Source organism: Aotus nancymaae, unplaced genomic scaffold (genome assembly GCF_030222135.1).
Source record: "Aotus nancymaae isolate 86718 unplaced genomic scaffold, 86718_ANA_hifiasm-v0.15.2.pri h1tg000020l, whole genome shotgun sequence".
Taxonomy (NCBI): Eukaryota; Metazoa; Chordata; class Mammalia; order Primates; family Aotidae; genus Aotus; species Aotus nancymaae.
In genome coordinates, this window is record NW_026988432.1 from 15,712,421 (window position 1) to 15,726,199 (window position 13,779).

Consider the following 13,779-nt stretch of genomic DNA (forward strand, 5'->3'; position numbering starts at 1 on the left):
CCACATTACCAAGTGTAGGTCACTATATCTACACTCTACTACAAAAGACAGCTTTGAGATATGTTTAGTGTTTGAGGTGATACAAGAGTATCATATTTTTAAAAAGAGAGCTGACTTTAGGGTGATGATAACAGGAAAAGTAACTCTTGGTGGGATTTTACCAGTCAGAATCTAGGGAGATAATGAGAATTAAAACAAATTGAATGATGTAAACAGAGGCAGATTTGGGAAGATGTACTGTTATGCTGGGATAATAGTAATATATGTTGAGCCCCACTGTTCCAGGACTGTCCTGGGTGCTTTATGTAAGTTATTTAGTTAAGCTTAACACTACCCTAAATTTGGTGGTTACATTTCTCATAATACAGATGGAGGGATTTAGGCTCAGAAAGATTACATGTTTTCCACAAGGACACGTGGGTTTTAAATGACAGAACTCATATTTTCTGACACTTGAAATCTTTCTCCACCATGCTTCATTCAAAATAAATAGTTCACTTTGGGTAGAATGTGGGAGGTTTGTTCAAGGGACTGGTAAGAAATAATACAATAGGGCCGGGCGCGGTGGCTCAGGCCTATAATCCCAGCACTTTGGGAGGCCGAGGTGGGTGGATCACGAGGTCAAGAGATCGAGACCATCCTGGTCAACAAGGTGAAACCCCGTCTTTACTAAAAATACAAAAATTAGCTGGGCATGGTGGCGCGCTCCTGTAGTCCCAGCTACTCAGGAGGCTGAGGTAGGAGAATTGCTTGAACTCAGGAGGCAGAGGTTGTGGTGAGCCGAGATCGCGCCATTGCACTCCAGCCTGGGTAACAAGAGCGAAACTCTGTCTCAAAAAAAAAAGAAAGAAAGAAAGAAAGAAAGAAAGAATATAATATAGATTAGGCCAAAGTAATCAAAGGCTTCAAATGCTGGACTGTAGCATTTATACTTTATTTAGTGACAAGTTGGTACATCTTAAAAACCAGAGAAATAGAACCAGGAGGCAATATATATCAAGAGATGTAGTGTAAGAAATTGGCTTATGTGATTGTGGGGCCTAGTTAGGCAAGTCCTAAATTCACAGGTCAGGCTATCAGCAAAGGCAGACTGAACTCGCCAGCAGGAGCTGAAGCTGCACTCAACAGGTAGAATTTCTCCTTTAGGGAACCCTTAGTTTTGCTCTTAAAGCCTTTCAACGGATTAAATCAGGCCCACTCAGATTATCTAGGATCATCTTCTGTACTTAAAGTCCCTGACCCTTGTACCATGGAGACTATCACTAATGAATTACATTGATGAATTCTCGTTTGGCAGGCGATTGGGAATAGTGCATATGACTGAATGAAGCTTCTATTGGGTGGGCAATAGAGAGAGAGGCTTAGGTATCATGTCACGTTGGAGCTTGAAAAGATAGAACATTGTTCCAAATGAAAATTAAGTCCCATACTTTATTATGGATTAAATAGGCTTTTGTGAGTTATCCAGATAACTCAATCAACATTTATAAAATTGTTCCTAAGAGGAAACATGTTCAGAATTCTGAATAAGTTACTTGCAAACAAACTTTAAGGCCATAGTCACTTTTAAGTTGAGAATTGCTTAATTGCAACAATTCCAGGCTATCTAGGTTTTCCTCTCTAATGTGCTCCTCAAATAATGGATTTTTTTTCTTGTTTAATATAGCTCTTTGATTAATCATCTAGTTATATAACCATTGAAAGAAAGTAATAGGTTTTCTTCACTTTATAAAATCTCCTTTAAAACCTATCAATTACCATTGGCTTAGAAGTGTTTTAATGTTTTGTTTGATTTTGCAGAAACCAAGCCATCTCCTGCCATGTAGTTTTGTAGCTATTGGCATTTTAGTAGCATTTTTTCTGCTGATTCAAGCCTGTCCCTGGACATATTATGTATATTGTTTGTTGCCACTGCCAATATGGTATGCAGTTCTAAGAGAGTAAGTAATGCATTTTGCTGCCTTGTTTTTTCACTTCACTAACAGTTAAATCTGTATTTAAAATGCATTAGATTTCTGTACCATAAGTCATCAAAGATATTTATAATACTGTACTTTCAAATCTCCAAAGCCTGTCACTTCATTTATAACTGCATAAATGTTGAATATAAACATTCTTTTTGTTATACCTTTCCCTTTCAACTTCATCTTTACTTTCCTGAAGTAGCAGTGACCTTATTCACTTCTTTGTGTGTCTTTTATAGAAAAAATTTGAAATAAAAGTAATGATTAATATTGATTATACTATGCCTAGATTAACTTGCATTTTGAACTTGTGTCATCATCTCAGATTCCAGTATATCTTCATTTTTGACAAAATGTTTGCATGTTTTATTTCCATACGTTCTGACTCCTCCTTTCCTAGCAATTATGTAGACCTAGATAAATTAAACTTTGTAATTAAATCTAATATGGTAATGTTTACACACAGGGATTAGTCTATATTTTTCACATGTGCTGTGGTTCTACCTATAAGTACTTCCTCACAGGTTGTACTTAAAATAGAGTGTATTGTTAACATTGTCAAAAACAGTAGGAGTAAGGCTCTTTGGCAAGTTTCAAAACCCTAAATAAAACCACTAGAAGGTGGTGCTAGTTCATGCTCACTGGCAGCCAGAGTCATGTTGCAGATCTTGTTGGTTTCTGTTTTTACACCAGTAATCTATAATTTAAGCTTAATCTTGGATATCAAAGTATTTTCTGAGAAAAACAGACCCCTAAAGTCAATGAAAGAATGAGAGCCTATTATAATAAGGGTGTCCCCATGATTGGCTTAGCACATGCATCATGACATTGCAATACTTTATTCTAATTTTTCCTAACTTTAGCTTTGACTGCTTCTTCCATCTTTTAAAATATGAAGTATTAAAAATATTTAAGGGTTGGCTGGGTGCGGTGGCTCACGCCTGTAATCTCAGCACTTTGGGAGGCTGAAGCGGGTGGATCACTTGAGGTCAGAAGTTTGAGAACAGCCTGGCCAACATGGCAAAATGCCATTTCTACTAAAAATAGAAAAATTAGCTGGAAGTGGTGGTGGACACCTGTAATTCCAGATACTCAGGAGACTGAGGCGTGATAATTGCTTGAACACAGGAGGTGGAGGTTGCAGTGAACCGAGATTGCATCACTGCACTCCAGCCTGAGCGACAACATGAGGCTCTTTCTCAAAAAAAATTTTTTTTAAGTTAAAAATATCAAAATATTAATATTAAAATATTAACTTTTTAAACATAAGAGAAAAGAACACTGATCAGATAACATGCTGTTACCTCTCCATTTGTAAGGAATAGGGCTGTTGTATATGTATATTTAACTCAGATTTTTAAAAACATCATTTGGTCTGGTTTTTAAACTTTTAGAATGAAAGTTTTTGTCCTTGCAGAAAATCATATCTAGTACAGAACTCCTCCTGAATTATTAAATGTCCTAATTATTAAGAAAACTTATATATATGTATATATTTAAATTTTAAGGGAAAACATAATTCTGAAAGTATGTTGTGTTCCATCTTTATCTTTTTGATAAATTATATAGATTCACAATCTTCTAAATGATTTTACAAAATTATCTCTTGTTCCTCTGTGCTTATTCATTGTTGAGAATAAAAGAAACATTCCCCTTTTGACTGGTGTTAGCTTTTCTTTCCTACATGGCGCCTTCATCCTTTTGATAACATTCTGTAGCATTGCTTTCAATCAGAGAAACGTCATAAACCAAATTATACTGACCTTCTAAAATTACCTACTTAATAATGCACTATAGAGTTACCTTTTTTTTCCTAGTGATGAAATGAAAAAAGTACTCAAGTATGTAATTCATTTTTGATGGTTATGAGTTCACTTAATTACAATTAGTGTACAGTTAGTGACATCTTAAATTGGGTTTGGAAAAGGTTATTTAGCTCAGTTAAAAAATGTAATTAAGATTTTTTTCCTAACTAGATTAGGAAACTGTACCTTTATTTCATTTAGATTTAAATGTAGAATTACTTGAGTGAATTTAAAAAAATTTTTCAGTTTATATGCTTTTGGACGCATTGTAGTTTATGTCTCATATTATATCTTTAATTGTATGAACTCGTGTTTAAACTAAGATCAAACAAGATTCATTTGTCATTAATGTTTGTAAAAACCAAGCAAATTTTTGTGATCTTTTTTTTTTTTTTTTTGAGAGGGAGTTTTGTTCTTGTTGCCCAGGTTGGAGTGCAATGACGTGATCTCGGCTCACTACAACCTCCACCTCCTTGGTTCAAGCTATTCTCCTGCCTTAGCCTCCCAAGTGGCTGGGATTACAGGCATATGCCACCATGCCCGGTTAATTTTGTATTTTTAGTAGAGACGGGCTTTCACCAGTTGGCCAGACTGGTCTCGAACTCCCAATCTCAGGTGATTTGCCCTCTTCGGCTTCCCAAAGTGCTGGGATTACAGGCATGAGCCACTGTGCCTGGCCAAACATTTTCAAATTAATTCAGAAATTACATTTCCCCTAAAATACTGCTAGATTTTTTTAAAAATTAGGTAAGTAAAGCCCTTGAAACAAATCTGTTAGAGTTTTAGTTTTTGAATAATCTATAAAGGGAAAAATTCTCTAGTTTTTTAGCTTCTTGCAAAGTTTGTATTTTTATACTATATATGACCTAACTTTAAAATCCAATCAGTCTTTTTATTTGAAACAGATTTCAGGTTATTCAAGACCTTGTCGCATCACTATTGACCTATCCTCTGAGCCATTTTGTTGGGTACCTCTTAGTCTTTACCCTGGGAACTGAAGTATTAGTAAGTAACTTACCAGATTACAACAATTGCAGATTTCTTTCATATATTTGTAACTAGTATTAAATGACCTTATTTTTGATTTCTTCCTTGGAACACATTACTAGGTTCTCAGTTTTTTCTACCGCTATATGCTTACCATTGGACTTACTGCCTTTGCGGCTTGGCCATTTCTCACTCAGCTCTGGACTCGAGCAAAGGTATGAGTACTCATTTTGACATAGGACAGATTAGTAACTACTTTCTTTTGACATATGTGTAACTTTATTTTTAAAGAAAAGGATAGAATGTGTTTTTACATTCTAGTCATATTGATAGGAGGACTGATATTACCTTTAAGGTTTCAGTAATTCACTTAGACTTTCACATCAAAATGGGCCAGTTGTGTGGTAATGGAAATGCTATGTAGTAGTGCTGATATGTCCATCTCTGAAGCACTTCCTGGATTTGTTTAGCTTCAAATATCTTGATAATGGACCAGGCGAGGAGCCGCTTAGAGCAGCGCAGCACAGTGGCTTAGGTGTCCGCACTCTGAACTTGAGTCATAGGAGACACTTCCCTCCTTATCCTGAGCCACTCAGTTTTTTTTTTTTCTGGAGAAGTATATATTTATTATAGATTGTTAAAAATATAATCAGTCTTCATTTTCTTCCTTCAGCTAGGTAGGGAATTACAATGTGCTACTACAAAGAATGCTTTCATATTTCCACTTTGATACTTTGTTATAGAAGTAGCAGGAAGATACCTTCTTTCTACTCTGAGAATTTATTAAAAATCTTCAATGAATGGGATTATTGATTTTTTAATTCATAGGTGGTCTTAATCTAATTACAAAATAGTTTTACTTATTTTTCTTCTGGGCTCAATTGTTTGATTATTGTAGGCCACCTTTTTTATAGATGTCATCATCAGTATGTGGTCTAACATAAATTGAATGAAGCACTTCTTAAAATCTCAGATGCAGGCTTAAATCCTGTATATTTTATTTACTTGTCATGGACCTGGTACTACTTATGTATTAACTTCTCTGAGCTCTGTTTCCTCATCTGATGTATTGGGAATAATATTACCTGCCTCCTGAGGTTATTGTGAGAATTAAAGGAGAAAATGATCATGTTATACCTAATACTATACCTGCTATGCCACAGGTCCTTCACAAATAATAATTATTACTCTTTAGAGTAAATAGCTGTTTATTCTGCTAGAATGTATTTGAAAAAAATAAAATAATAAACAGCTGTAAGTCTTTCCATTTTCCTTTTATCTTTGCAGCCATGTAGTCTATGAAACACTGATGATAATTTTCTATACCATATTTGTCTAAGGTTAACTTTTTTCTTGATTTTAGGTGACCTCACTGAGTTGGACTTTCTTCTCTTTGCTCCTGGCAGTGTTCCCACTGATGCCGGTTGTAGGTCGAAAGCCAGACATCTCTCTAGTGTATGAATAATACTGTAATTTATTTTCTTTTCAATACAGTTTTATTTCCCTCAATTAACACTGTGAAATTTGAACCTAATCTTGGTCATAAATTTAAAATCATGTGAACAAAAGAGAATTTAAAATACCGATATCAAACCATTAGTCATGATTTTGGCCTAGGTTCTGAGAGTCATTAAACCTCCTAAGAGATGCTTCTGGGCTTTTAAAATGAAATTGTGCCACTGATAACTTAAAACAGCACCCCCCCCCCACCTTTTTTTTTGTTTGTTTATGTCTAGAAAGTTTTATTTCTTTTATGCTTTGGGGAATCAGTAAAAGTTTTAGTTTCATATGAAAAAATATTCTGTGCCAAAACGAAAAGATCTCTAAACTACTATGTTAGCTCTCTTTGCTTCAATCCTGTCCACACTAAAATGTCATATAAAAATGAAATTTTCTCCTATTGTAAACTGATTGTAAAGCTCTCCATGGGAGGAAATTCTATCTACCTTGACAGCTTTCCCATGTGTAACCACTCAAATTATTTGAAAATTCTTCTGCATATCTTGCCTCAATCCCCCACTATGCTGCTATATTTATTTCTCTTCAATAGACCTAAATAAATATATAATTTAACTGGTTACCTTTGCTTTTAACTGCACTTTAAATTATTGTCAAGTAAAGTATGGACTGTATGAGTGTGTATATGATCATTATCTCATTTAACATTTCCTCTCACTTCCAATCATGTAATCGTCTTTGTTACTTTCTTTGGAACTCTATAAGCATTTTTAAAAACATTTTAGCCAAATCTGTAATGGATGAGGGCATATATTTTTAAATGAAGGAAGATTAACTAAATGATATTTTGTAAAAATATGTGCTGATCTATGAGGTTCTATATATTTTCTCCTGTTTGTATGAGAATACTAATATGGAATAGATCAGGAATTATCCCAGGAAGTCAGTTTATTAGCATAGCCCAAAATAATTGTGCTGAATTCGAACACCATACTATCTAAGCCATACTTTATTAGAGTGTTACTAAGTCAAAATATTTTGCAACTGTTGTAACCTATAAATAGTATGTGAGAAAATGAATTCAAATATTTTCATTTGTTTCTTGCTTCAGATTGCTCTGTAAGCTCTTTTATTGTTTCTATGAAGCCCCTTCCCTTCCCTTCATCAGTCTCTGCCTATCAGTCCTGCTCAAGCAGTATTGGCATCGTTGAACAGAATTTATCATATGCTAAAAGGGAGGGAAATTGTATAAATTTGCGACTTGCATATTCTATTAAAGATGAATGTGGGAAGCAAATAAACTTGTTAAAATATGAGAAATCTCATTTATATTTTAGAAAATTATGTTGTTTTCCTCTAAATTTAAATTGCCCAGTGATTTTAAGTTTATTCTACTAGCTATATTTGCCACTTATTTATTTTGATTCCTGGTTCATGGAGAAATTTGTACTCTTCTTTTTATCGGTCATAGCATCTCCCTTCCTTAGAAAGTTACAAAGATGTCATTTTGTGAAACATTTAAGGATACAGTTAAAGGAAAAAGCAAACGTGTACAACATAGTTGTAATGTCTGTTACTCTAGTGTCTGTTACCCTAGTGTTCTAAAGTAAAAACGTATTTGCCAATATGTTTAAATATCAAATTATTTTAAAAATTAAGAAAGAGAAAAAGGGCCAGGTGTGGCAGCTCGCCCCTGTAATCCCAGCACTTTGGGAGGCCGAAGCAGGCGGATCATGAGGTCAGGAGTTTGAGACCAGCCAGGCCAATATGGTGAAACCCTGTCTCTACTAAAAATACAAAAATTAGCTGGGCGTGGTGGTGGGCACCTGTAATCCCAGCTACTAGGGAGACTGAGTCAGGAGAATCACTTGATCCCGGGAAGTGGAGGTTGCAGTGAGCTGAGACCGTGCCATTTCTCTCCAGCCTGAGCGACAGAGCGAGACACCGTCTTAAGAAAAAAAAGAAAAAAAAGAATTTTGATCATATGTGACTATTTTTTCCTAAATTTTAATATTAATCTATGTTGACTATGTAACTGCCTTACTCCATATGATTCTCAAAGAGAGTATTTGAAGCATCAGAAACAAACAACCATTAAGCATTTTCCTCAGAATTCCTGCCTTACATTCTTCTTAGGTGTCCAGCTCTGGCTTTTGCTCTTTCTTTTTTCTCTTCAACCAACTCCTTTTCTCTTAGTTCTTTTTGGGTTCCGTATTCTGTCCTCAGCATACTTTTGGCTGTGCTATCTTATTCAGATGTTAAGAAGGTGAGAAAGAACTCAACAGTAGGGCACCATTTCTTTGGTATCGGTCACCTTTGACTTTAGGAAACATGGTATACCTGGTGTTCTTGAAAGGTGTAATTTGTTGTTTCATTACTATACAAATGCCTTTCCTGCATGCCACCCATGTGACCACTGGCTACCCCTTTCCTCAGCCAGGGGCAGCTGAGGAAAATACGAAGGTCTGTCACAGAAGGGAGCTGTTTTTCCTGCTAGAAATAATATAGGTTATATATGTAGATACTTTTTGCATGACTAAGTTTCATAATCACAAAGTATACGTTGTAGATGCTGATAATATACTTGTTACTATCTTTTATATTGTAAATGTTTGTAAATTTGCCCAATTCGGGCTAAGTATTATAGTACTTGGTATGCCTAAATTTTTTTAAATTAAATTATAGAAGTAAGGTAAAGATACTTAAAAAATTATGGAGAGAGGTTACAAATAATCCCATCCAGCAGTATCTTTATCCTAAGATTTAAAGTTTTCTTAAAATCTTGAAATGTACCCATTTTGCTACCTCCTCTTGATTAAGCCAAATGACTGAGAGGTTCTGCATTAGAGTAAGATATCTCATGTTTCCATTTGATATGTTTTCAGTAAATATCTGAAGAAAATTTTAAATTGTGTTTCAAAACAGGATGGGTGCAGGCTTGCTGGTTCTTCTGCTCTCCCTATATGTTGTAACATCTCTCACAAAAAGAAAAGATAGCTTTTTAAAGGAAGAGCTACTGGTACATCTATTACAGGTCAGTTACAGATTTTCAATACTATGTTATACTAATGATACACCACAATGTATCTTACGGTTATATTTAATTATATTCATAAAATGCCATTACCTTTATCTACTCAGTATCTGCCAGCTGAGAAGAAAGCTTTCTGTTTAAGATGCTACATGGAAATGTGTTCTTTAAGAGGTATGAAATAGCAAAAGGTCCTAAGAGGCAGCCCAGTGATACCTGAAGAGCAGAGGTTACAGAAACTTAAGTGACACCTGTATTGACCAAAGAGTTGAAATGAAAAGGGCTTCCTCTGGACTGAGATTCCACATTGCCCTCATTTGGGTCAGGGAGGGTCACTTCTTTGAAGTGAAAGTAGCCTGGGGTATGTTTATATTAAGAATAGCCAGTTTAAGGCTTCAGTTAATGTCCTAGGTGAAAATAAACTTCAGCATGGTTGGTGGCTTTGGTGTGATGAAAATAACTTTGAACTTGACGTTTCAAAATTGAGTCCATTCCCAGTTATGCTGTATACTAGATGGGTACTTTCAGTTTGTGTTTTTTTTTCTTTTTCTTTTTCTTTTCTTTTTCTTTTTTGAGACGGAGTCTCACTCTTGTCACCCAGGCTGAGTGCAGTGGTGCAATCTCGACTCACTGCAACCTCTGCCACCTGGGCTCAAGTGATTCTCCTGCCTCAGCTTCCTGAGTAGCTGGGATTACAAGCGTGAGCCACCATGGCTAGCTAATGTTGTACTTTTAGTAGAGATGGGGTTTTACCATGTTGGCCAGGCTGGTCTCGAACTACTGACCTCAGGTGATCCACCCGCCCCAGCCTCCCAAAGTCCTGGGATTACTGGTGTGAGCCACCACACCCAGTCACTTCAGTTTGTTTTTAATTTGTAGAGATAATAGCTGATAGGGTTATGACAGAGATTATATCATGTAATAGTCTATAAAATGACAATTTTTTCCAGAGATAAGGATGGAAAACATCTGTTTTTCTTTTTAACTGAATAAATAAATAAATAACCACTTCTAGACCACAGACAAAAAGCAAAATTAATATGAGTCTTCTCAAAAAATTTCCTCAAGATCAAAGCTGGGATAGTAGATGGTGTTTCCAGGAACACTCTGAAATAAAAATATACAACATTTGAAAGATTACATCACAAGTTAAATTCCTTCTTGGAGAGCAACAGGGACTTATAAAAAGAGAAGAAATTTTTTGTCAAAAGTTCTGTCAAGCAATTGGAACATATGTTTCTTTTCAAATGGTACTCTGGCTTTACACTTAAGCCATAGCAGCTTTGACAGAATGTATCTAGAATAATGAGTCCTTTGACAGAAGTGAATGTTTCTGAATCTCTCTCGAGGGGAACCAAGAATATCATGCTAAAATTCTTATGTGCTTTGTTAGACATACCCCTGAGTATTAAGTAACTCTGTAACAAATTCATTTTTGCATTAGGTTTATTAACTTGCATGAGTTCCTATACTGTCCACTATATTTCATTGATTCCAAGATACACATTTTTTTCCACATTTTAACATCTTAGATACAAGAATGTCTTACTAGTATATAATCTTTCACTACCTTCTCTTTTTTTAACCTATTTTGTCTTTGTCTTCAGGTGCTGAACACAGTGCTCTCCATGTATGTTGTGTATAGCACCCAGAGTAGTCTACTCAGGAAGCAAGGACTGCCTCTTACGAATCAAATTATTAGCTGGGCAACATTAGGTAAGAGGCCACTCAAACCAAGTGAGGTAATTTGACATCAACTTAGTTATCTCAAAATGATCTGTTTATGTCTGTATTATTGTTATTGAAAGAAATAATTTTGTTGTAGGAAAATAATAATAACTGGCTATTAGTTCTATCTCTTGATGGAATTTAACAAAGAAAATTCTTGTGTGCATGCATGTGTTAATAAGATAATTTGACAGAATATTTTTGACCTGATAATAAAGCTATATATTTATTAACATCTGGTAAGAGTCTACTAAGCGATTCCAAAAGAGAGAAGGGTGAAGAGGATCTTATGCTTCCTTTTCATGCCAGTTCATAAATTCTCCATTCTTACAAAGGGACTGGGAAATGGTTAAATTTTATGTTTCCCTTCCTAAAAATAACATCGACTAGTACAAATTGCATACTTTGAAAAGCTAATTAGACATTTGAAAGCATATTCTTCTATGTAGTCCTCTTAATTAAGAATATTGGAATATATATGTGAAGCAAACATGTAATTTAAGGACTTAGGTTTTCCCTTCCATTTGGAAGACAAAAGCAAGTTTTGAGTCCAGGTTTTTTTTTTTTTTTTTTTTTTTTTTTTCAAAAAAGGCATTGTAATGCCTGTGAATTATTTGACATATGCTTTAACTTTAACATCTTTTGATGATTTTTGTTGTTTGGGTCATGGAGGCCTACCCCTCATGAATGGCTGTACTAACTTACATTCCTACCAACAATGCACAAAGGTTCCCCCTTCTCTACATCATTGCTGGCATTGCTACTTTTTGTCTTTCTGATAATAGCAATTCTAACTGGGGTGAGATGATATCTCATTGTGGTTTTGATTTGCATTTCTTTGAAGATTAGTGATAGTGAATATTTTTTTCATATACCTGTTGGCCATTTGTATGTCTTCTTTTGAGAAATGTCTACTCAGATCATTTGCCCATTTTTTAGTTGGATTAATAGGTTTTTTGCTGTTGAAGTGTTTGTTCTTTTAATATATTCTGGTTGTTAATCCCTTGTCAGATGGGTAGTTTGCAAATATTTTCTCCCATTCTGTAGGTTGTCTCTTCACTCCATTGATTGTTTTTTTTGCTGTGCAGAAGCTTTCGAGCTTGATATAATCCCATTTGTCTACTTTTGCTTTTGTTGCCTGTGCTTTTGAGCTCTTAACAAAAACATCTTTGTCAGACTAGTGTCCTGAAGTGTTTTCCCAATAGTTTCTTCCAGTAGTTTCATAGTTTCAGGTGTTACATTCAGGTTTTTAATCTATTTTGAATTGATTTGTTTTTCAAGTGATGAGAGATATGGATCTTATTTTATTGTTTTGAATTTGGATATTCTATTTTCTCAGCACCATTTATTGGAGACACTGTTCTTTCCTCAATGTATGTTCTTGGTGCCTTTGTCAAAATGAGTTGGCTATAAATGTGTGGATTTATTTTTGGGTTCTCTATTCTGTTCCATTGGTCTATGTGTCTGTTTCTATGCCCATACCATGCTGTTTGGGTTACTGTAGCTTTGTAGTACACTTTGAAGTCATGACTTCATGATGCCTCCAGCTTTGTTCTTTTTTTTAAAAGGCTCAGGATTACTTTGGCTATTCGGAGTCTTTTGTGGTTCCGTATGAGTTTTAGGATTTTTTTTTCTATTTCTGTGAAGAATATCATAATTTTTATTTTATATATATGGTTACTATGTTGTTTGAAACAAAATATTTATAACTATTACATTATCATTGTGGATTGTCACTTTTAACATCATAAAGTGTTCTTCTTTGCCTTATTGTTTTTGGTCTAAAGTGTACTTTGGTATTAGGATTGCAACTTTAGATTTCTTACTGCTTCCATTTGCCTTTATGTTTAGCCTTTTTGAATCACTGTGTTTTAAGTTTGGTTTCTGTATTCTGCGTAGAGTTAGGTTTTGCTTTATGTGCCACTTCCACAATTTTTTCTTTTAACTAAAAAGATGAGTTGAGCTCATTCATGTTTACTAACATGACTCTTGAGCTTGTTCTCAAGAAGCATAGAAAATACTGCATAATGTGTAAGTGTGCTCTACTACAACAAATTGAAGATTCTGTCAAGAAGATTCTGTCAAATCTTCTTATGTTGTAGTAGAGCATGCATATACATTATACAGTGTTTTGTATGTTTTTTTCTCTGTTTGGATTATCCTATATGATGTTATTTATTGTCTTTATTGATTTGATTATTGTTTTGGAACAGTGAGGAGGAGATTCAGAATCCGTTTACTGCTATTGTTCTCCAAACATGAAAGCTTCTCTGGGCATGTATTTTAAACAAGATTTTTTTCTCGTTGGGATTGGTAGAGCTAGATTCTAGAGGATACCTATCAAATGATGAAATAGTTGACTCATAGGTAAGTCATCAGTATCTCCAAAGATCTCTTCTAGGCACAGATACACCATGATCTAACTCTAATGAGCATTTTTGCTTACTATACTATAATCTCCAAATGGATGTTATGTTCTAAAATTGGTTCTACTTATGTCACTTAGAATAGGCACTCTTATTTCCCCTTTAGTACCTTATCAAACATTTAGACAAAAGTAAACAAGGAGAGAAAATATATACAGTTTTACAGAAGAGGTCTCATTTGAACCGACTTTTATTTTTTGCTTTTTATTTTTTTATTTTTTAGCAACCATCATTTGCCCAACAGATTAACTGACTTTTAAAATCAGACATATTGAAATGTTATTTCTTCCAGTTAAAATATGTATCTGTTGATTATGATTGGAACTATGTATCTGGAAAACATCAGAAGATACTCATCTAAGGGTATTATAAATATAACT

General features: G+C 34.7%; 1 protein-coding gene across 9 annotated transcripts in view; it reads left to right on the plus strand.

Moving 5' to 3' along the window:
- The window catches only part of PIGN (phosphatidylinositol glycan anchor biosynthesis class N), a 145,721-nt gene that overhangs the window by 82,049 nt on the left and 49,893 nt on the right, over positions 1-13,779 (plus strand). For all 9 annotated transcript variants that reach the window (XM_064379069.1, XM_064379071.1, XM_064379076.1 and 6 more), the window contains 6 exons: positions 1,801-1,940; positions 4,675-4,774; positions 4,879-4,971; positions 6,120-6,211; positions 9,140-9,248; positions 10,853-10,961. In XM_064379069.1, the coding sequence (XP_064235139.1) occupies positions 1,801-1,940; positions 4,675-4,774; positions 4,879-4,971; positions 6,120-6,211; positions 9,140-9,248; positions 10,853-10,961 (643 nt within the window). The remainder of the gene's footprint in view (positions 1-1,800; positions 1,941-4,674; positions 4,775-4,878; positions 4,972-6,119; positions 6,212-9,139; positions 9,249-10,852; positions 10,962-13,779) is intronic.